The sequence below is a fragment of the Amblyomma mixtum genome, chromosome 2 (assembly GCF_055824585.1).
Source record: "Amblyomma mixtum isolate Tamu chromosome 2, ASM5582458v1, whole genome shotgun sequence".
NCBI classification, from domain to species: Eukaryota; Metazoa; Arthropoda; class Arachnida; order Ixodida; family Ixodidae; genus Amblyomma; species Amblyomma mixtum.
This window is the reverse complement of record NC_143013.1, coordinates 82,848,552-82,871,165: the sequence shown is the minus strand read 5'-3', so window position 1 is coordinate 82,871,165 and position 22,614 is coordinate 82,848,552. Positions and strand designations below refer to the sequence as shown.

The 22,614-nt window shown below is 47.4% G+C and overlaps 2 protein-coding genes across 3 annotated transcripts in view; both read left to right on the top strand.

Moving 5' to 3' along the window:
* LOC149359953 (ionotropic receptor 93a-like) overlaps nt 1–15,200 on the top strand; it is a 29,034-nt gene extending 13,834 nt beyond the window's left edge. For both annotated transcript variants that reach the window (XM_089572046.1, XM_089572045.1), the window contains exons 5-6: nt 11,429–11,688; nt 14,604–15,200. In XM_089572046.1, coding sequence (XP_089428172.1) covers nt 11,429–11,688; nt 14,604–14,847 — 504 coding nt within the window. In that variant the 3' untranslated portion in view covers nt 14,848–15,200. The remainder of the gene's footprint in view (nt 1–11,428; nt 11,689–14,603) is intronic.
* Nucleotides 15,201–15,323: 123 nt separating this feature from the next.
* Nucleotides 15,324–22,614, top strand: part of ACOX1 (acyl-CoA oxidase 1) — a 39,678-nt gene continuing 32,387 nt past the window's right edge. The window contains exons 1-5 of the mRNA XM_089572043.1: nt 15,324–15,573; nt 17,887–18,031; nt 19,314–19,483; nt 21,352–21,459; nt 21,551–21,670. Of these exons, the coding sequence (XP_089428169.1) occupies nt 15,450–15,573; nt 17,887–18,031; nt 19,314–19,483; nt 21,352–21,459; nt 21,551–21,670 (667 nt within the window). The 5' untranslated portion in view covers nt 15,324–15,449. The remainder of the gene's footprint in view (nt 15,574–17,886; nt 18,032–19,313; nt 19,484–21,351; nt 21,460–21,550; nt 21,671–22,614) is intronic.

Sequence of the window (22,614 nt, the reverse complement as noted above, 5' to 3'; positions counted from 1 at the left end):
ATGGAGATATGGAGAAGGGTACAAGTGAGGGAAAGTAATCGGTTCACAACGCCTTTCCTGGCCGAAGTGTGTGTTCCAGAGTTTTCAACACAATTCTTGGACCGCGCTTTCGGGTATCAGAAAAACGTGAGACACCCGGTGTTCACTTCTCAACATCGATAGCAGTATTGTGCTAAAACGGTGCAGGCTTGTCGAGTTCAGTGTTCTGAAAAGAAAAAAGAACTCAAAACAAATTGAAGCTGTAACGTGTCGCGTCGTTGCTCTTAACGCGCAAGGAAAGAAAAAATGACGGACGATTTACCGTGTTTAAGCCAAAAAAGCGAATTAGGCCTAGTAGCACTTCGGTTTTCACTTCGGTTTCGGTTCGAAACCAGGTTTTCAGGGTCAAGCAGGGGCCGAATCCACGAAAGAGTTCGCTTTGGAACGCGTTCGCTTTCTCTCTTGCCACCTCTCTCCATTGGTCGTGTGTCCTCACCGCTGGTGGTGACGTCACTTCAGGGAGGCGGGAACACGGATTTTGTTGACGTCACGAGACATGTCAATCAAGTGAAAGAGAACGCGTTCGGTCGCTGTGTGCGGAACTCTGAAAGTGGCGTTCGCTTCAGCGCGAGGAGAGACATGCCGGTACCTCCCGCCGCCCCGCTGTTGTTCGCGGTGCTCAGCGAATGTGATCGGCGGCCCCGGCGGTCGCGCGTGCATGACAATCCTTTCGACATGCCTGACGATGCTTTCCGAAGGCACTTCAGGCTGTCGAAGCTACTTGAACGCCAGCTATGCGAAGAGCTCAAACCCCACCTTGGACCAACGAGGAAAAGTGCGCTCACAACAGAGCGCAAAGTACTCTGCGCCCTACGGTTCTTCGCTACCGGGGTCTTCCAGGCGGCAGTCGGCAGCGAGGCAACTATACGGCTCCCGCAGTCGTCTGTGAGCCGCACGATTTTGGCCGTCGCTCAGGCAATCGTGCGTGTCGGCACGGAGAAAAACTGGGTGTCGTTTCCTTCGACTCCCGAGGAGAAGTCCCGCGCCAAGGCAGAGTTTTTGGATCGTGGTCTCATCCCCGGCGTCGTCGGGTGCGTCGACGGTCGGTGTGCAATTGGTCGTGTGTCGTCTCAAAATAAATTCTATGCTATATTCTATGCTTTACAATTTATTAATTTAGCCAAACGCATTCATTTAGAGGTTAAAAACGCAAAGAAGTTAGCATATGGTCCCTTAAAAATACAAGCAACCGAGATGGGACCGCCCGACAAAGCCGATTGGCTGTTGCCTGCCCCCTTGTCCTCCCGCAGTGTTCCTCCCACCCTTCTCCCGCCGATGTCAACGTCAAACTGACGTCACGGCAAAGCGAACGCGTTCCAAAGCGAACTCTTTCGTGGATTCGGCCCCAGGCTTCAGACAAAGATAGGCGAAATCGGTGAACGGGGACCTCAGTGTTGCCGTACTCAAACTGGAAGGGACGCTTAAGCTCCGTTTTAAGCGTATGACGTGATAGAGTTAGTCGTACGGAATCGGTAATTCTCTGTTCTCTTTCCGAGCAACCCGCGTCGCCAGACAAACAGAAGCGAATTCGGTGAGGAGGGTCGTAGTGCACTAGTACTCTATTTTTAGCACTAGCACCCTAAAAACTATCTGCGGCCATACTGACAAAACTGCTCTTGCGTGATGAGGTGTCGTTCTAATCGTTATGTGCAGTTAGCGACGACCGTTTCGTCAAATCCCGGAGAGGACTTAACATAAAGATGAAGTTTCCTGAACGCGCCCTCTTAGAACTCAAGCTTGCAAAGCACACCCGTCATGCCGATCGCTGATATCCCACCAGGCGCATTTGTCCGAACTGTTCGACATCATCCGATCTCGTGCTTTCCTCATTCAAATTTGCCGCTTGGGTTTTGTTTCCTCAAAACCCCACAGCCTTGTCAACGGTACAGAAAGGGGTCGATACACTCTAAGCACGAATACGCCTACATGGGAGTAAAAGAGGGAGTGAGTTGTCCTTTAGCGCAAACCCTTTAAAAGGGCGTGCACTCGAGGAGAGCTTACTCTTTCTTTTACTCTTTTCTGTTCAGGGTGTCTAATAGGATGATTTCTTTCGTTCCATTCTACTGCAGTCTTATCGTCTGCCCTGCCCACGGGCAGATTCCGGCAATAGCAAGATCGTGACGTAGCTTTATCAAATGACCGAAGGGCCCATATAGTGCGAAATGAAAAAATTGACGGTGGCTTAGCTCGGCTATGCCAGGATATACGTAGCGGAGGCGAGCGCAACGACGAGCCGCGCGGTGTGACGTCATGCCAGATGGCTGCGGCGGTTGCTAGGCAACGGCTCAAGGTCGGTCTCTGTGCCTACTCGGAGCACCGCAACAGCGAAATCACAAGTTCGTGGCCAATGTAGCTTTCGCTACAAAAGAAACGTAATGAGATCGTTCAATTTCGCTTCTCCTTGCGTCTTGGCTTTGCAGGGGGTAACACTTGCGAAAATTTTCTCGTACAAGTGAGTGCTATCCGTCATTGACCGAGGGCTTGGCTATCTCGCTTCGTTGCTTATCACGTGACTGAACGAGCACGCGGGCTTCGGCCGGCCTTTCGCTGCTAGATGGTGGCAACGCAAGCTGCAACGACGTTTCTCGGTGTTTGGTTTGGTTTATTGGGGTTTAACGTCCCAAAGCAACTAAGGCTATGAGGGACGCCATAGTGAAGGGCTCCAGAAATTTCGACCACCTGGGGTTCTTTAACGTGCACTGACATCGCACAGTACACGGGCCTCTAGAATTTCGCCTTCAGCGATATTCGGCCGCCGCGGCCGGGATCGAACCCGCGTCTTTCGGGTCAGCAGCCGAGCGCCGTAACCACTGAGCCACCGCGGCGGAGTATTTCTCGGTGCTAGCAAGGCAAAGTATTACACGATATAAGTGCCGTAGTAGTATCTTCTTTTCCTCGTTTTATTTTTATTTTCAGCACGCGAAGATGCGCCGCGACTCGCGAGTGCTAAACACGTGCGGCGACAAATAATTCCAGCACCGAACAAAGCGCCCCGATGCGCGCATGAGGAAGCTAGCGTACAGAGTGTCCGTTTAGAGCGTTTTCTCTTTCGTAATCTGTCTTTGTTTTCCCAAGTGAAAGTAAGAAAGTTATCTCTCCGCAATTACGAGGCGTGAATGGGAAGAAGGCGCCCGCTTAGCGGCGCATCTCGTCTTCCAGGCATTGCGCTCCGCCTCCAGGAAGGAAATTTTTCTCCCCATTGTCCGAGAACAGAACAGGAGGAAAACAGCATTCAAATGCACGCGGTCGCGCTGAATCTAGACTCCAAAGCAGTGCTGAGACGAAGCTGTAACGTATTCATGGCATGTGCACAGCGGGGCGGCCAGTGATACGAATGTTTACAACGAAGTTGACGGGTCCGGCGATTACTTTGTTTGCCGTAGCTTCATTATGGCCCGTGTTGATCGAGCTTCCAAGCGGAATCGTCACTCTTTTGTTATGTCCAATATCCCGTTATAAACCGCTTCGTTATAACGAGATTCGACTGTATTATCACGCCCATGAAGAGGCTGAGTCGACCACGTCGAAGACCAAGAGAACGAGGTCGAAGCAGCTCTTGTTTGGACCCAGAAAGTGCACTAAGCTGGCTTCGGTCGCCCGTTCTGCACTCTTTAAATCTCTTCTTGTAAAGATACGCCCTTTGACATTTCTTCTTAACTGTCTGTGTGGTGTAGGAACCAAGGCTGCATTCATACGCTGCAACAGGAATCGTAATAGGCACGATACGCGCATCGGTAAGAAAAAATAGTACCAAGGGACCAAAACTGTTCGAGCTGCACTGTTCATCACAGTTGTATACACTGCGATCAAATAGGAACAGCCATAAACTGAACACCACTGCCCTCAGTAACAGTAAATGTCTCTAGAAGGTGAAGTTTAATTGAGCGAGTGTTGCAGGAGACAGCTTTATTTGCAATTGGAAAACGTGTTTTCCGTACCACCGGAACGTCGCATGTGAGCAAGCATTCAGTTAACCGGCTTCAATACGAGCTCGCTTTTTCGGATAGCGCTCTGGTAGACGCCCTGCTCTGTTTGGCATCGTTTTGTGTGAGGCAAGAAGAGCGCATCACGTTGATTTTTTCGTGATTAGACCAGTCTAAAGCGAATTAATTTCTACCGTCTGTGGTTCTTTGAAGTACACTCTGCATCGTACAGCACACTTGCTTACAGTGAAGAAGCGTAGCTTGTTGGGCCAGTTGGTCAATGCGTCAACGACCGTATGAGGCAGCACCGCACTTCGCTGCAGCCAGGCAACACAGCAAATCTGCCAAGACATTGCAACCACTTCAAAGACTGAACCCCTCTGTTCCATAATGTCAAAATCGTCGGCCGCGGCAAAACACAGATCGAGAAATCTTAGAAGCCTTCAAAATCAAGCATGCAGTTAGGAATTGAATGCGTCAGCGACAGCTCTGTTAGGTTCATGGCAAAATAGTACAGTTTCATGAATGTGACATAGGTTGCCACATGCTATCTTCGGTCGCTTAATCAATTTTGTGTTTGTTGTTTTGATAGCGTTTGTGGTGCTCTCGCGCATGTGCGCCCTGTTCTGATGTTGGCGATTCACCAAGTAAAGAATACTTCAGTTGTGTTTCCAGCGTTGTCCTGTGTGCTTCTCCTCCTTGTGAACGCGTCCTTTCCGCTGGTTTTCTACTTACTTGCTTACATTTCGCCTCAACAAAAAAAAAAAAAAATACGGCCGCCATGGCCTGGATTCTACACCGCGACGTTGGCGTCAGCAGCAGGACGTCGTAGCCTTTCACCCGTCCAGAGCCCTCCTCTGCGGTGTCTCATCTCATAGCCCGCGGGCGTCAATCTCTTCAATTAATTAAAACCGCCGAATTTATTCCTGTTTAATTAAAATTTTGAAGACACTGATCAAACGAGTACAGGCCGTCGCACCGCTCCTTCGCGAGCATAATTCTCTACGCATGCATTTTCAGTCTCCTCTCCCCTATTCACTGCGACTGCATTGTTTCGCACAGTCGCCCTTGCCCTTTCTCTTAATTACGCCGTCCTCAAGCGGCGTCGGAACCGTGTCGACGTCTTTGCACGGCACATGCGTGCACGTAAGCAGGTCGCCGAAAAGAATGGCAGGAAACATTCTAAGCAGGTCGCTGAGAAAAGAACAGCTTGAACTTGTCCGCTGAACACGCGAGACCTTGGGGGCAAAAAATATAGCTCACGCAAATTTCCGTCTGCTCTCTATTTTCCTGCTTCTCTCTCTCTCTCTCTTTGCGGCCAGCGCATATTTAGAGCCGTGCATCGTGACCTACTCGTGGTTTGAAAACAATGTCATGCATTTTTCTGGTATGAAGCTCGATCAGTGTATATAGTTGCGACCGCCCGGGACCGCCCGGATCAAGCAGCTCTTTTCGCTTCGTGCCAACCTAATGATTTCAGCCAAAATAATTCATTTATCGTTTAAATCGTTATAGATAGGCGGAATGCTTCAATCTTCATCTTTTTCAAGTATTATAATCAACCCACAGCACGCGTGCACGAATATTGGCTACGTTTTGTAGAGTCCTTGCACATCACAGTGCGCGTGTTCCAAACCGCCATAGAACAAGAAAGCTGTCCGTCCGTCCGTCCGTCCGTCCGTCCGTCCGTCTGTCTGTCTGTCTGTCTGTCTGTCTGTCTGTGTCCGTCCGTCCGACCATCCGTCCGTCCGTCTGTCTGTCTGTCCGTCCGTCCGTCCGTCCGTCCGTCCGTCCGTCCGTCCGTCCGTCCGTCCGTCCGTCCGTCCGTCCGTCCGTCTGTCTGTCTGTCTGTCTGTCTGTCTGTCTGTCTGTCTGTCTGTCTGTCTGTCTGTCTGTCTGTCTGTCTCTGTCTGTCTGTCTCTGTCTGTCTGTCTGTCTGTCTGTCTGTCTGTCTGTCTGTCTGTCTGTCTGTCTGTCTGTCTGTCTGTCTGTCTGTCTGTCTGTCTGTCTGTTCCAGAAGAAACCTTCCCTGTACTGTGCGACGTTAGTGGACGTTCAAAATTCCGCAACTCTTAAGCACGGCGCGTTTCTCACTTCTTTCTTTCGTTCTCTCCGTAATCCTTCTCTTACAACTGGCTCGCCGCGATGGCGCAGAGCTTGGAGTACTCGGGTTCGAACCCGGCCGTGGAGGCCGCGTTTGGATGGAGGCGAAACGCAAAAGGCGTCCGTGTACTGTGCGATGTCAGAGCACGTTAAAGATCCCAAGGTTGTCGTACTTACTCCGGAGACCTCCACAACGGCACCTCTTTCTCTCATCCTCCTCTCCCTCCCTCCTTCATCTCTTCCCTCTCTGCGCGGCTGAGTTCTCCACCGAAAAGCGAGAGAGTTAACTGCGCCATTTCATTTCCGCAGAAATCGCTAATTCTTCGAGCGAGACCGTTCCTGAGCTTCTCCTTTCCTTATGCCCCCCCGCACGAGCTCTCACGTACGACGGGACGTTAACCCCGACTGCGCACCGGACGGGTTCTTCACTTATGGGATAAACTGCAAACGTCATACTGGCAGAAGCGCGGGTGTAGGCGTGTACTCTTCTCTCGATAAGGGTAAGGGGTGCAAAGCTCACGTTAGTGCCCGTTCCTGTCTTCTGGATGGAACAGAATATGGGACAAAATTCGTGCCCCATCTCCCATGCCTACTAGGGATGCCTCCGCTTTCTGCGCGCCTATGAGCGCGAGTAACTGCCAGCCGACGGGATCCACTAAGTCGCGGTCACGCCATTCTAACGCCATTTCCTTGCGATGAGCTCGCGACGCGAGTCACTCGGCGGAGTCAAGCCCGCGCACACAAGCGCGTAGCGGTGACGACGTTGGAGACGTGTCTCGTGTGCAACAAGAAACGAGACGTAGTTGACGCAGTCGGCGCGCTCTGTCTACTGTGTGCCGAAGAGAGGGCGCCTATGTTGCCACCGCGAACAATTACAACCGGCCTCCAAGAAGCACCTAGCTTCTCCTCGTCGTGCATGGTCGGCGAAGGGGAACGGCGCTTGAAATCGTACGCGTCATCGCGCGAGGCACGTATACTGTGGCTTGCGCGATAGCGGAATCCTCCGAGGTCGCATGGATGCCGTAATTAATGCACGCTTAGTGCGGCGAGACCCTGGAGTTGCCGCTTTTTAGTTGTGTGCAGCAGCGTGCTGTCGACCTAAACGTCTTCGTGGCTGTTTGAATTGCAGTAATCCATCCAACACGCGATGCAGCTGCTACTAATTAAGACATTAAATTGGTCCACATGTACTACACGTGGTTAGTCCTCCGCTTGCCGCTGAGAGATCCCTGCGCTATATGTGGTCGCTAATAGCATAGAGGGCAGTGGTCTGTCTTGACTGGTTGTGTTTAGTCCTCTTGCCACTGTTGCACGGCCTCGAAACGAATACACCTGCAGTACGAGTACGCGACTTTGTGTTTGAATATGCAGCCACTAGTGAGGGGCGCAGCAAGAAAAGAAACACAGGGCTGCTTAAGATCATCATCAGCAGCACCAGCAGCACCAGCCTGACTATACGTTCACTGCAGAAAAAAGGCTTCTCCATGTCTCTCCAATTAACCCTGTCCTGTGCCAGCTGCGGCCACCGTATATCCCCGCAAACTTCTTAATCTCATCCGGCCGCCTAACTTTCTGCCGCCCCCTGCTACGCTTGCCTTCTCTTGGAATCTACTCCGTTACCCTTAAGGACCAGCGGTTATCTTTCCTTCGCATTACATGCCCTGCCCAAGCCCACTTCTTCCTCTTGATTTAAACTAGAATGTCATTAACCCGCGTTTGTTCCCTGACCCACTCCCCCCGCTTCCGATCTCTTAATGTTACACCTATCATTTTTCTTTCTACAGCTCGCTGCGTTGTCCTTAACTTAAGCTGAACCCTCTTTGTTAGCCTCCACGTTTCAGCCCTGCAGGTGAGTACCGGTAATATACAGCTTTTACGTACTTTTCTCCTGAGGGATATTGGTAACTGTCATTCATGATCTCAGAAAACCGGCCAAATGCATTCCATCCAATTCTTATTCGTTACCGAATCGTGATCCGAATCTGCGGTCACTGTACCTGCCCTAAGTAGACGTATCCTCCAACCACTTCCAGAACCTCGCTACCAATTGTAAACTGTTGTTCCGTTGTGAGAGTGTTAAACATTACTTTGGTTTTCTGTGCGTTAATTTTTAGACCCACAGTACTCCTCTGCCTGTCTAAATCCTTGATCATGTTTTGCATTTCATCTCCTGAGTGCCTTAGCAAGGCAAAGTCGTCAGCGAATCGCAGATTACAAAGGTGTTCTCTTATTCCAAACTCTTCCCGATCCAAGTCTCTGAATGCCTCTTGAAAACAGGCGATGAATAGCACTGGCGAGATCATGTCTTCCTGCCTGGCACTCTTCCTTATTAGAATTTTACTGCTGACTTTATAAAGGACTATGTTAGCTGTGCAGCCGTTATAGATATTTTCCAGTATTTTCACATAAGGCTCTTCTGCACCTTGAATCCGCAGTGCCTGAACAACTGTTGGGGTTTAGACTGAGTCAAATGCTTTCTCGTAATCTATAAATGCTATATATAGGGATTGGTTATACACTCCGCATTTATCTATCACCTGATTGATAGTGTTAGTATGGTCTACTGTCGAGTATTCTTTACGAAAGCCTGCCTGATCATCTGGTTGACTGAAGTCAAAGGTTGTACTGACTCTATTAGCGATTACCTTAGTGAATAACCTATAGGCAACGGACAGCAAGCTCATCGGACTGTAGTTTTCCCAGTCCTTGACGTCGCGTTTCGCATGGATTAAATTGAGCGGCATAAGGCATTACGATATTAAGGTACTAGATAGGTTTGGTTTGGTTTATGGGGTTTAACGTCCCAAAGCGACTCAGGCTATGAGAGACGCCGTAGTGGAGGGCTCCGGAAATTTCGACCACCTGGGGTTCTTTAACGTGCACTGACATCGCACAGTACACATGCCTCTAGAATTTCTCCGCAGCAGCAGTTGCCGCGGCTGGCAACATCTTTTCTTTCTTTTCTGTATTTCTGCAGTAATAAAGCAGTACTACTGCTAACCCTCCCCCTAGTTAAAAAAAATATAATTGTTTCAACACCCTTATCACCCCCATCATTTTATTTCCTCATTACCTGTACCCCCTCGCCCTGTTCTTATCGACCCGGAAAAAGATTCAAGGCTACGCTCGGACTCTCAAAATGATTCCATATCTGTGACCGTAGCTTCCAAATGCGCTGCACACAATTAAGGAAACGAAACGCGCGGCAGCACAGGGCGAGTGCAAGGCCGCGAGTGCGGTAGCCTTGCTCGACGAAAGCAGGCTGCACTTCTCGGGGCCGTGAGATGACTATCGCATTTTGCTCGACGCAACGAGGTTTTCGTTACGTGCTCCAGCTGCAACCACTTTGGTAACGGGTAACGAAAGACGCATGTCCTTTCCAGGAGAAGCGCGTTGTCCACGTTTCCTATTTACTGCTGCATCTCGGCATATCACACACGTCCCAACGACGTCCCGATTGAGTAAAACCGTCTACGTCCCGAGGCAGCATCTTTTAGACGTCGCACTTGGCAACCTTTCTTGGGAGAAAAACAAAGCATAATGAAACATGAATCTTTATCGTAGCGGTTTTTAAAAATCCTCCCACCTAAACCGCCGGCTCGTTTGTGATGAAAATGCGCCCGGAGCTCGCATACTGCGGTAACTGTTGTCTGATACCAAGTTTGGCAACGGTACTTACTTGGTTCAGCTGCGCATGACAAAAGTTTGGAATCTTATGAGCATCTGCAGACGACAAATGGCACCAACTCGGCCCTTCTACGCGAACCCGACGTTAGCAGCATTCACCTGTTCTCTATCGACTTTCATTGTTCACCTGTTCCTCGATTTTAGCGCAGATAATTTCGGGCAAACGTCATGCGCGTCAGAGCAAGGCAGGTAGCACTGTTATCGCAATACGCAAGCTCCGTGCGCAGTTTCATCGCAAAGGACCCAACGTTTGATGCGGGACGGTTTTTAAAAGCAGCTACGATAAAGATGCATGTCACGCCACTCGTGACGTTGTATATGTTAGTCTGAGGTTACGCATAGATATGACACCCAACGACCGTAAGTGACACGTTCGATGCTTACACATTTTTCTTCAATCGTATTTTCAGTACAGATAAGTTTATCTTGGGTAATGACTTCTGAACAAAGTCGGTTCGGCTCCGTTCACATATGCCTGTAGTTTTTTCCTGCGCTTTCTCAACGTTCCAGAAAAAAAGAACTCTTCGGAGTAGCAATCCAAACAAAACAGCTTACTGCCAAGTGGTTGTTGATATTTCTCCACCTGTGATATTTCTCCACTTAAGGCCATAGTTTAAAAACCCAATTTACCTTGGGCAATGTGACCATTTATATGACCATTTTCTCTCAGGCAAAGTATCAGTGTTCTACTCCTCCCCAATTAACTATCAGCCCCAAGCATGCAGGACAGACATCCTGCTCACCTGTTTGTTTTCTTGATAGTTTTACTGCATGCACACTATCCCTTTGACATTTTCTATGTTCTATGTCGGCGTAAAACTAAAATTAGTTCTTGAATTAAGCGTACCTCTCATATTGCACGTACCTGTACATCCATACGTTATTTGATCACAGTAACATCCTGCCGACAAGAAAAAATGTTCCGGAAATGTAAACAGGACGAACGCGGCGAAAAATGAAGTCGTTACGCGTGACATCGCCACAGAAATCACGTTAACTTCTTGTACTTCATAAAATGCACAAACTGCATCCATATCTCACGCATTACAGAATCCGAGCGACGCCATTTTATAAATGTGCAACGCAGGGAAGCAATCGTAACGAGTTGTCTAAAGCGTATTTCTGACGCTAGATAGTTCTAACCACAATGTCGATTCCGAAAATTTAAAAACTGGGCCCTCCTTGGGTGCGTCCGACCTTTAATGGGTGTGGTGCGTCAGGTGCGCTTACAGAGTAACGCAAAGGATCATGGGAAAGTCGTCCGCTACCACTACTTCCGGTTCCAACTTTCTCGCCCCGCTCGCTTGCTCTATGGCAGTCGCTATGTTAATATCGCTTGCACTACTAGCTACTAGTTTACTCGTACTGCAACACCGCTGATTGTACTGCACCATCGCAATACTAACGCGGTATCGTCAATGCTCTGCTGCTTATCATGTTTTCGCGCGAAATGCAACTGAAATAATGAAAATGGTAGGAGGCTTTCCGTGTGCAAGCAGCCCGATGTGTTGAGACGCGCTGTGCACGCAGTGGTATGTAAGGGTCGTTTGATAGTCCCCTGGCAGCATTTGCACTTTTTTTTTTATCAGACGACTTGCATGGCCTCTCGGGGCACTATAGCGCATGCATGCTCCTCCTGAGCGCATTGAATGAATGAATGAGATGGGACCACGCAGAGCGCCAAGACGGGCATTATGCGAGACATCGGGCGCCAAATGCTGGAGCACCCCGGGCGCACCCTGGTGCCGACGGAGCGCGAGGGATACTCGCGCTGCCTGCGCTCCCGTTACGCCTACATGTTCCCGGAGACCGTGCTCAAGGTGGAGGAAGCCCGAACCGCAGGCCGCCTGCTGGTCTCCCGTGACGCCTTCTACCACGCCATGGCCGTGTACACCTTCCCCAAGGGGTCGCCCCACGTCGCCACCTTCAGCTACGGGTGATGTCACTGATGTGCCGCGTTCGCTTTCTGCCTCTTTGTTCCTAGCATCTCGGGGATGTCTTCCCTACAGATTCTTGCTGCAGTTAATTGTTTTGCCACCCTGCCATTGGTGTAGAACTTTAAAGCAAAGGCCGCCATCATATTGAACACTGGACTGTGGGAGCAGCTCTGAACTCCTGCGCACAGAACCGGAGGGAGTTGAGACCACAGTGGAAGAGGTTGAGGCAATTCCACAGTTCAAAACAGCAGTTATTCCGAGGGTCATGAAAAGGTTATACCTATAGCAGAGCTCTTGGATCTTACGGGTACTAGTTACGAGATTCATCGTTGGGTACAAGCACTGAAATCCGGCACTGTGATTGGTCTTAAGAATTAGCTTATATTGTCACGACACCTGCGGCATTCAGAAGTACTACTCAGCGTAACATGTGACCCCTTTGTTCAGTATTGTGCCTTGTGCGAGCGGAGCGCTGTTACGGTGATGCTCATAAACGCCGCCTCCTTTCCCTATAGCCTCCAACAACTCGCTGCTAGGTCAGCAAGTTAATATTCTCCGCAGGTCACGTTAGTATTTTTGATCAGCACTTTTGTAACTAATGAGCTATGGCAGGTACCACGCTTCGCTCGCTGGCTGTAGTACTGTATGATCCAGTGTACTAATATAAGTATCAGGCGCGGTTCGTATCTGGATAAAGTTACCCGCGCAATCTGCAGGTATGGGGCGCGCTGATGTCTGCTTCTTTCTTGAACTCTGCCCCGTCAGTAGTGCCGTGTGGCCCGCTCCAACGACGTTTAAACATGGCTGTGTTCATCTGGCTTATGCACGTGACACAGGTTAGCATCGCGTTACTGTGCATATTTGCTCAAGGCTGTTCGTTTTTTTTTAACTGCAAACAGCGGCAGTGAAAGACATATGCTGGAATCATAGTTACAGTGGTGTGTGCCGTAATTCTAGTGCGCATTCAAACCGGCCGTCGACAGCTTTTTATTGCGAAAGCAATACTGCTTGCACTTTTCTGCCATCGATGGAGGTTCATCCTTCGCTCCGGCGCAGCTGCGGTGCGCTACCACGTGACCGCGTGACGTCACGACAAGAGGAGAGCTGGGGGCTCAACTCGTCTCATCGATGGAGGCTCATTAATTTAACTAATTAATTAATTTAATTAATCAATTTAATTAAATAATTAATTTTACTTACTGTCGAAGAATAATCTATGAGTAGTGCGGAGCGATATAATCACAAGAGAAGAAAACGCCGTGCGGAAGAAACGCCGGAACAGAAAGAAGAGTGGCTTGCTAAAAGAATAGTGTAGTATACAGCCAAGAAGAAAGAGCAGAGCATTGTGGTGATTCGAGACGGTGACATCGTGGCTCAGCGACGTGAAGAACAAGAGATAAGAGTTGGCGAGTTCGAGTCTGCTACGCGTGAATTCGAGAAACGAAACTACCAGCAGAACCAAGCGCAGCCAGGTGTTATTGCTTTCGCAATCAGCCAGGCTTAACCAAGCTAAGCCTTTTCTAGGCACTGTTCAGCCTGACACCTTTTAAAAATGGCCAGCGCCGTCCAAAGTCAGTACTTGTAAGCTATCGAAACCTGTGCAACTGCAAATCGGCCGGCAGAAAGGAGCAGCCAAAGCCATTGCACCCCACTGTATGGTTGCAGCGGCCAACCTTGCACCCATTTGTTGGATGCAACGGTGCGAGTAGATACACCGAAGCCCCCTTAAGGGTGGAACTTCCCAGTTTCTCACAAAACTTGTTTCGGCTTGTTCCTAAACCCTTAAGCTGACCGGGTGTTGGGAGCTACATGCTTACGGAACCAATGGTATTTCGTCGCCTGACCCAGTAAACTAAGCTAACCGGATCAGTACGGTCTCAGAAAACAAGTCGATGCAGTGCTCTAATTTCAAGTAACAAGATTTTTCACGCACTTCGTGGCGCTAAGTTCGCATGACAGTCAAGTCCTAGTTTCTATCACTGAGTACCTTTGAAAGCCAACGAACCGATAACTCACCTACCGATGCAAAGAAAAGCACGTGGAGGCCATTATTTTTTCCTACCTATTTTATTTCTTTTAATTTACCGAAGGCGTTGTGAATGCAGCACAGTGAGCGTTCTTATCTTTTGCAATATGGAAGACAGTATAAATAACTTTTAACTGCACTAAATTTGCGGGCTGCGACCGATTTTTGTCTTGCTGAATGAAACTTAGCGTGATGGTGAAGTTCGTGCAGAGAATGAGGTCTGCGTTTAAAGAAGTTGAGGGTATCATTATTCCCCGGGGTATGTGTTGATGAAGTATACACGTAAACTGAACATTATAGTACTTATGACTGTGAACCGAGTAAGGCTGCGCTAGGGTCCTTAAATATGCATAATTTTTTGCTCTCTTTGGAAAGCACGCTGCGCTCAGTGAACTTGCTTTGAGGCGATATGACAAAACTATGCAGCAGCGTTTAAGCCCTTTCCTGCTCTGAGTGCCTCTCGGTGCACAGGCATAGGTTTGAACGTTATCTTGTTGCAAGGAACGTAAAACTTAATTGTTAAGTTGCTCATTTGCCGCGAAAAAAAAAAAGGAAAAATAAATCAAAGTTACATTCAACGTGCACCTGTTTCACAGTGCGTCGAACAACGAACAATAAGTGCAATATTCGTCTAAATACGGTATTGTTGCGTCCAAGACTGGATGCCGTGCTAATTCGACGTATAAGAAAGTCCTGCTTTACGTATATCAGCTCTGTATCAGTTCCAGCAAATCTCTTGCACAACGTCTGCAGATGTATGGCGCGTGTTTTCCCGCTTACTGAACATTCATGATCGCGCAAAAAAAAAAAAAAAACTTTTAAAACAGCAATTTACTCCGATCCTTTCCATAATCTGTTCTTCTCTGTATCAACTTGCTTCTTCTACAGGATGAAGAACTTTATGTTCATGGGCCTCGTGGAGAAGTGGCTGAACGATTTCCTGTGGCAGCTTCGGAAGAACACGGAGGACACCGAAACGGAACAGCAGGCAGAGCGACCCATTAATGTCGTTGACCTCCAGGGCGCATTTTTCGTTGTCGTAATGGGATACGTCTCAGGCCTGCTGGCACTCGTGACTGAGTCATGTTGCATGTTCATTGCGAGACGATTCAGGCCTAGACGAAGTAGATAGGAAGTCTTATCAGAAGAAACCACGGACGGCGGACAATTCGCAGGCGCGCCAGGCTTGGAATCGAAGGCCTTTTCATATATAATTAACCACGTGCTTCGACTTGATTCCTTTCCTTCAATACATTACCTGAAAGGCAGTTGCGGAACTATAAATTGCCAACTGCACGCCTGCACGCCCCACGGCATGTGACGAAATCGCACCCGCTTTCGCATTTTCCGTGCAAGCGCACTCTTCGCTAAAGTGCGCGTTAGAAAGTAACACCCTCCGTGCAGCACAATCATCAAGGCAACAACCGGTTTCCCTCCAGCAGGGCAGCCGGGCACATATCTGAGAGATAAAATTGTTGATCGCCATGCGAGTGTGTGTGTATCTTTCTTCGTTCCCTCCGGGCTTAACATTCTCGCCTTCGTTACCTGCTGAGCAAACTGCCCTTTCACTTTGAGAGCACGTGACGAAATCCGTGCATGTGTCGTACGTGCTGACCCGAACGAGGAAAGAGCACCAGCCGCAATAAAAACAAAAACGAAACAAGAACCGCATCTACGAGCGAGCGCCATCGCTCGTCGCAAACGCGCCCTAGCGCGTCGTCAGTCGTATCCAAGATGGCTACGGGCAACGTCAACCCCGAGCTGCAGCGGGAAAGAGCGGCTGCTAGTTTCAATATTCGTGAATTGACACACCTCTTGGATGGCGGCAGTGAGAAGACCGAACGCAGGAAAGAACTGGGTGAGTAGTTCGAATGGCCTCAACGGCTTTATTTCTAGTTATAACGCCGAAGGACACGTGGCCTAGTTTGACGTACCGAGGAAATTTCGCATACTGGTGGGTGTCTTTTTCCTGGTTACGCTCGGGCCTTCATCAATTAATCGGTGCATCTCTGTCACCACGGTTAAGAGACTGGGGCAGATTACGGGTTGAGCTTGCGTTTATCCGCTGACACTTGCCTTTGGTGGCGTATTTACTCAAACTTTTGTTGATGTTTCGCGTGACATGGTCTCGATTTTAGTTTCGTCCTCTGGTTTACCTGATTTTCTTTGGTTGTACTGACGTGGTCGGCGGGCGGCAAGCTATTTTCTCCGGCACCTTGCAAGCGCCAGTATTTACACATCCAGAACCAAGGCCACTAGGTCACCATGCTGCGAGCTGCAAGGTTTTCCTTGAACGCCGGATTGCTCAGCGCACCGAGCCGGTCGAATTTCTGGCAGTCTTTCGTGGTACAGTTTTCGATACTTCCGGTCTAGCTTTCCTATGTTCATTGTTAAAGTGAAATTCGGGTGGTTACCAGTGCTACCGGAAATTTTTTTCTGCAATCCGCACTGCATGCGCGGAGTTGCGAGCGTCGGGAGAACTTGTGCGGCTTCATCGCGTTGCCATGCGATTCCGCGCGGAGGTGCCTTGTGTTTGGCGTTCTCCCGTTAGAGGGCATTGCACGATGTTGTCCTCTATCACCGCTGCTGTTCATGCGTTACGTGATAAATATGGAAAGAAGGCTAGAAGGAAGTAATCTGGGTTATAATCTGTCGTACAGATTAGGCGGAAATGTAGTTGAGCAGCGACTCCCGTGTTTAATGTATGCGGACGATATTGTACTGTTAGCAGATAGCCAGGAAGATTTACAAACTTTGGTTAATTGCTGTGGAGACGAAGGAGACGCCCTACGATTCAGTTTTAGCGCAACTAAATCAGGTGTGATGATTTTTAACGATACAACTGATCAGGTGCTTACAATACAAGGCCACGAAATACCCAAAGTGGCCGAATACAAATACCTCGGGATATGGCTAAACGAAGGGCAGATATACACGGAAAAGCATGAACAGGCTCTTAGGGCAAAAGTACGAAGAGACGCCGGGATAATGAAACATAGGGCATTATGGGGGTACAACAAATATGAAGTACTAAGAGGTATTTGGAAAGGAATAATGGTGCCGGGACTTACTTTCGGCAATGCGGTACTGTGCTTAAGGGCAGAAGTTCAGTTGAGATTAGACGTAAATCAGAGAGCTGTTGGAAGATTAGCACTAGGTGCCCACGGCAAATCCACAAACGAGGCAGTACAAGGGGATATGGGCTGGGCTTCGTTCGAAGCACGGGAAGCTAAGAGTAAAATACTATATGAAGAACGCCTGAGGAAATTGGACGATAACAGATGGGCAGCTAAGGTATTTAAATATTTATACAGAAAGAACGTTGACTCACAGTGGCGGAAAAGAACTAGAAAACTAACCAGTAAGTATGCCGGTCATGAGGACGGAGAAAGAAAGAGCATTAAACGACAGGTTAAAAACGCGGAAGTTAAAAATTGGATGAATTCAATGGAAAAGAAACATAGTGTAGAACTATATCGATACTGGGAAAGGCAGATCAGGAAAGAATTTTTCTATGATAACTCAAGAGGCAGTGCCATACTTTTTGAAGCTAGATCAGGGTGTCTTAGAATGCGCAGCTAAAACAAGAAATTTAACGAAGAAGATGACACATGTGCAGTGTGTGGTAGATCTGTGGAAACAATTGAACACCTCATAATCAAATGTGATGGTATCCATCCGGATGTCGATGCAGGCACAGTCACTCTTTCTGAGGCCCTAGGGTTTAAAGATAACAATGGTCATGTAAATAAATCTGCAGTGGAAGTCAGCAAAAAGCGATTGGAGGATTGGTGGCTGAAAAGCAGAGATGTGGCATAAGGTTAGAATTTTAGAAAACTGTAGGTAAAGGTGATGGCGAATCTTAATGAGAATTGCCAACACAGTAAACAAAAAAAATAATAAAGAAAGAAAAGCTGAGCATGGTGGCAATTGCCACCACCCCGTTTCAAAGGGGGCGCTCCTGTCCATCCATCCATCCATCCATCCTTCGCCATTTTTTTTTTTCTTAATGTCTTCCTGAACAAAACGTGGTAAGATTGTAACAATTTTTTTGTGGACTTTACATTACTGCCCTTTTCCGATCTAATGCCCATACACAAAAATTGAATTAAACAGCCAAAACTGACTATGCTTGTGGACCGTAAAGAACAGTTCCTTTGTTCACTTCCAGAGAAACTTTTTCATGAAGACCCAGAGTTCAAGACTGACGTCCCGCATTGCTACCTCACCTACTCAGAGGCATATGCAGACGCCTTGCAAAAATGCCTCAGAATTTACCAAAAGGCTATGGTTCTCTCTGACCCCAGGGAAATCTTGTGAGTGTATTTGCATGCAAATTAGTGTATCAATAATTAAAACTGCAAAACTGTGGTAACCTTTGAACATGCTTGTTCTCATATGAAGTAGAAACATTGCTGTGCGATGGAGGTGTCTTCTTGCATAGTACACTTATGTGCAAACTGATGAGACAAAGAAGATTTTGTCTGTTCAGAATTCATTGCATGCTCAGCCCCTTTTTATTAAGACACATTTGATGAGAAACCATACATTTTTATAGCTCTGAAACCATCTGCACTCTGCAGTAGCCTAGTCAGTGCCTGATGTGTTCTACTTTTTAGCGTGAGATCACTAGATCAAACCCAGGCTGCAGTTGATGCATTTATTTGCGGTCAAAATGCAAAAATGCCCATGTGCTGTGTAATGTCAATGGAAGGTAAAGAACCCCAGGGGGTCAAAATTATCACATAGTGCCACCCTTACGCCGTATCTTGGACGCTAAACCTCGCATAGCATAAAATACCATACCATGAACCCATCTGTACAGCACTACTTAGCAATTTTTGTTGATTCGTCATTCACCAAGAACGTGAAGCATCAGAAGTCATTGATGTGTTGTGAAAAGTTTACTTGTCGCCAGCTGATTACGTCCACCGTCAGCAAATTTGGTTCTTGAGTGTTTGCAGGAAAAAAAAAAGTCCACCCTAACGGTGGTTTTTGTCAAACCATTAAACAGCTCTACTCCTTTTAAAGGTAAGCCGCCGCGGTGGCTCAGTGGTTATGGTGCGCGGCTGCTGGCCCGAAAGACGCGGGTTCGATCCCGGCCGCGGCGGTTGAATTTCTTTGGAGGAGAAATTCTAGAGGTCTGTGTACTCTGCGATGTCAGTGCACGTTAAAGAACCCCAGGTGGTCGAAATTTCCGGAGCCCTCCGCTACGGCGTCTCTCATAGCCTTAGTCACTTTGGGACGTTAAACCCCAAAAACCAAACCAAACCTTTTAAAGGTGACTGTTCATTTCTGGGCAGCATACTTTCACTTATCGTGCATGGAGTTTCTTGTGTCTTGATGTGCTGCATTGTGACATTAACAGACAGACATATGTAGCCAAAATAACAAAGGTGGTAAAGCAAGGTAGAGTGCTACTGCGACTTATTTATGTGTTGACATTCGTAGGCAGCATTTCGGGCCTCATCTGTTATTCCCGCAGAGCATCACATTTGGCCATAATGCTTCACTAAAATGTCCCAGTTATAGCCCGGCTTGTGCAATTGCCTTTTCTTTGTCTGTAATTGCTGATTTTTCCCTTCTCTTCTACATCAGGACTGTTGCTGATGCAATTCTACATGACTCAACACCTGTGCATGTCCATTTTGTGATGTTTGTTCCTGCCCTCATGGGCCACGCCAATGAGGAGCAGCAGGCGAAATGGCTTTCTGATGCCCTCACAATGAAGATTATTGGATCCTATGCACAGACTGAGCTTGGTCATGGTAATTCCTCTCTTTTTAATGGGTAGACATACCTAATTTTTGGTGATGGTGCTTAGGATGTTGGTAAGCACGGATCATCATGTGAAATTTTCCAGTACTTGGTACATAATTTATCATTGAATTTCTTCTGTAATGTAGCTTTGCTTTTGGTTTCAGCAGCCAAACTGCGGTTATGACATTTATTTATTTATTTATTTATTTATTTATTTATTTATTTATTTATTTATTTATTTATTTATTTATTTATTCAAAGTGCCTACAGCGCCCATGAGGCATTATTGTAGGGGGGTTATTACTATATACAATAACAAATGCAAAGAAGATATTGGAAAACATGTCAGCAAGGATAACACAACGTATTAAAAGAAGACTAAATGAGTTTACAACTAGCATGAGTGATGGCACAGTGCTGGTAAACACACGAGACCTGGAAAAAACTAAAAAAAAAATAAAAATAAGACTATCGCTTCAACAGCACTTTCGAAATCAGGTGCACAAACCACATCATTCGGAAGCTTATTCCAGCCCAGGATTGTGTTAGGGAAAAACGAATACAAGTGAGATGTCATGTGAGGCATGTGAGAACTGGAATATATTGTACGCCTCGTGTGATCTCGTAGCTTCTCGGGATGTCGCTACCACCGTTCGATATTGAAATCAGAACTGAAATTACATGAGAAAAGAAATTCAGTTGTAGGTTATTTGTTGGGAACAGGTGAATTGCAGTGGGGATTCATGTTTATTAATGCCTTATACATCGTTCCAAAGCAAAAATAAGCTGTGAAAAAAGGACAGACTCCTGTCCTTTTGAAGGCCTCAACTAACTTTGGGAAACACAACTTTAGAATACACTTCTAAAAGATTTCAAACCAATAAGTAAGTTTAAATAAGAGCTGGAACGTCACCTTCTGGACCAAAACAATATGAGTCCTGTTCCTGCTTTTTTTTTTGCACCTTTTGTTTTGTTAACCAGTCACTTTATTTTGTTTTTGGTAGTATTTTGGTGCATCTTTATGGTAGTTGTGAATATTTCCGATCGCATTTTTTTGCTGCATATTTCAAAATTCATTTGCACATTTATCGATACAGGAGGTCCGATTGCAGTGCATGACTGTGGGAATTCCTTCTGCGTAACTTTTCTATTACTGTATCATCAAACCTACATGCCATTCCTGAAACATACTTCAAGTGTAGCTTTTGTCAGTCTTGTATTGTGATACCTTATTTTTATTTAACTGTGTGAAAGCAGCGAAGCATATTAGAAGATGATGCCACTAAATGCTGACTGATAAACAAGTCCTATGCACTCTTCCTTAGTCTATGGTTCCTTGATCTATGACGCATACATGTAGGCATATGAGGTGTACCTATTGTTTACTGGCATTCACTGTGTTTAGCCACCTTTTTGTTTTCAATGAAACTATGATTAACACTTAGAAATCCTCCGGGGCCTTTGCCTCTATTTTAAAGGTATGACTTGCATATAGCATGTGCTGCTACTATTAATGTACATTGTTTAACGAAGGGTATTAAGCATAACCTAAACTGCAAAGCTATGTTAACTGTTGTTTTTAGACTGCAGTTGTTGGTGCAAAATGTTCACCAGGAATATGTGTCATTCAAATTGATGTTGTTCTGTAGGAGCACGGCCGATTTCATCATAGTGCTTTATTGCTAAAGCTGGTTTGCTACATTTCTCTTGAAATGAAGCTAAATTGTTTCGCCCCAAGCCAGTGCCTTGACTTTCTTGAAATCATTCCCTTTTTTTCTCTCCTTGCATGTACTGTGAGGCATGGAAAGCAACGTGGTGATGTCTGTGTTGTTCTTATCGTAGCTTATTAGTATACACCGAGTCATTTGCTTTTCAGGAACATTCATTCGCGGGCTCGAAACGCGTGCGACCTACGACCCCGAACGAGAAGAGTTTGTCCTGAACACACCCAACCTGTCCTCCATAAAATGGTGGCCTGGAAGTTGTGAGCATTTCTTGGTTCCCAGTCACCCTCTTATATCTTTACGATACCCTCACTGGCTGGTTACTCATCAGACTCTTTTGTTCGCTTCCAGTGGGGAAGACGGCTAACCACGCTATTGTGCTAGCTCAGCTTTACACAAAGGGCAAGTGCTATGGGATTCACCCATTCATGGTGCAAATACGCAGCATGGACGATCATACACCTCTTCCAGGTGAGTGGCTGTCTTTTTTTTCCCACACTTTTTGTGACCTGAGTTGCCAGTTGCCATTTTTGTGGTGCCACCATCATTGATGCAAAACAGTCTGCCTCAAAAAGCCATGTTGCAAAGTGTCTTTGCACAGGACTCTTGTTGCCATCTCATCTAGATATTGTGGGGTTTAAAATAGGGGAGATAAATACGTTCTCCCCTTTTAACCGTGGCTGACATAGTTCAAAACCGCCCGGACCCCACCCCGTGGTCGCGAGCGCTACCGAGCGCATGCCGACCACGGTGGGCCTTGCTCTGCGGGAACAAAGGAACGACACACTGGCTGACACAAACAGGGCATTTATTGCTATAACAACAATAACACCAGCTAGCAACAAAATACACTGAGGAATCGAGGATGTCCGACTCACCAGCACGGCTACGAGCGAATGTTCGCCCACGCTAGGGCAAAGGGATAAGCTCCGAGGCCGTACGGGACGGGGCGGCGGGAGCAAGTTCCGACTACGAGGCGCCCGCGGCGAAGAGCGGAGCTTTGCGCGTGAACGTCCACACACTATCCGAGTCCCAGGGAGAAGAGAGCCAGTATTCCCCCGCGCGCGAGCGGCAAAACACGTCATCCGTGGCGCTGCTGTCGCTGCGACGCGAGCGCCCTTCCCTGTTAGTTAAAAGTAACCCCACTAAAGGGAGTGCGTTGCGGGGAAGCTAACCACAGGGAACTAGTGCGTTGCAGGAAAGCGAACGCAGGGGATGAAGGCGTTCCCACATCATGTGTAGATAGAAGTAGAGAGGAGAGTGCAGCTTGTCGGCAGCTCACTGTGAGGTGAGTTCTAACTCTTGACAAGCTGTATGCATCGCTGGTAGTGTCTGCACAAATAAGGCTCATCTGTAGTGAGAGACAAGAAGAAATAAGGGTGGTTTAGGAACAAATGTCAGTTACTGATACCCTA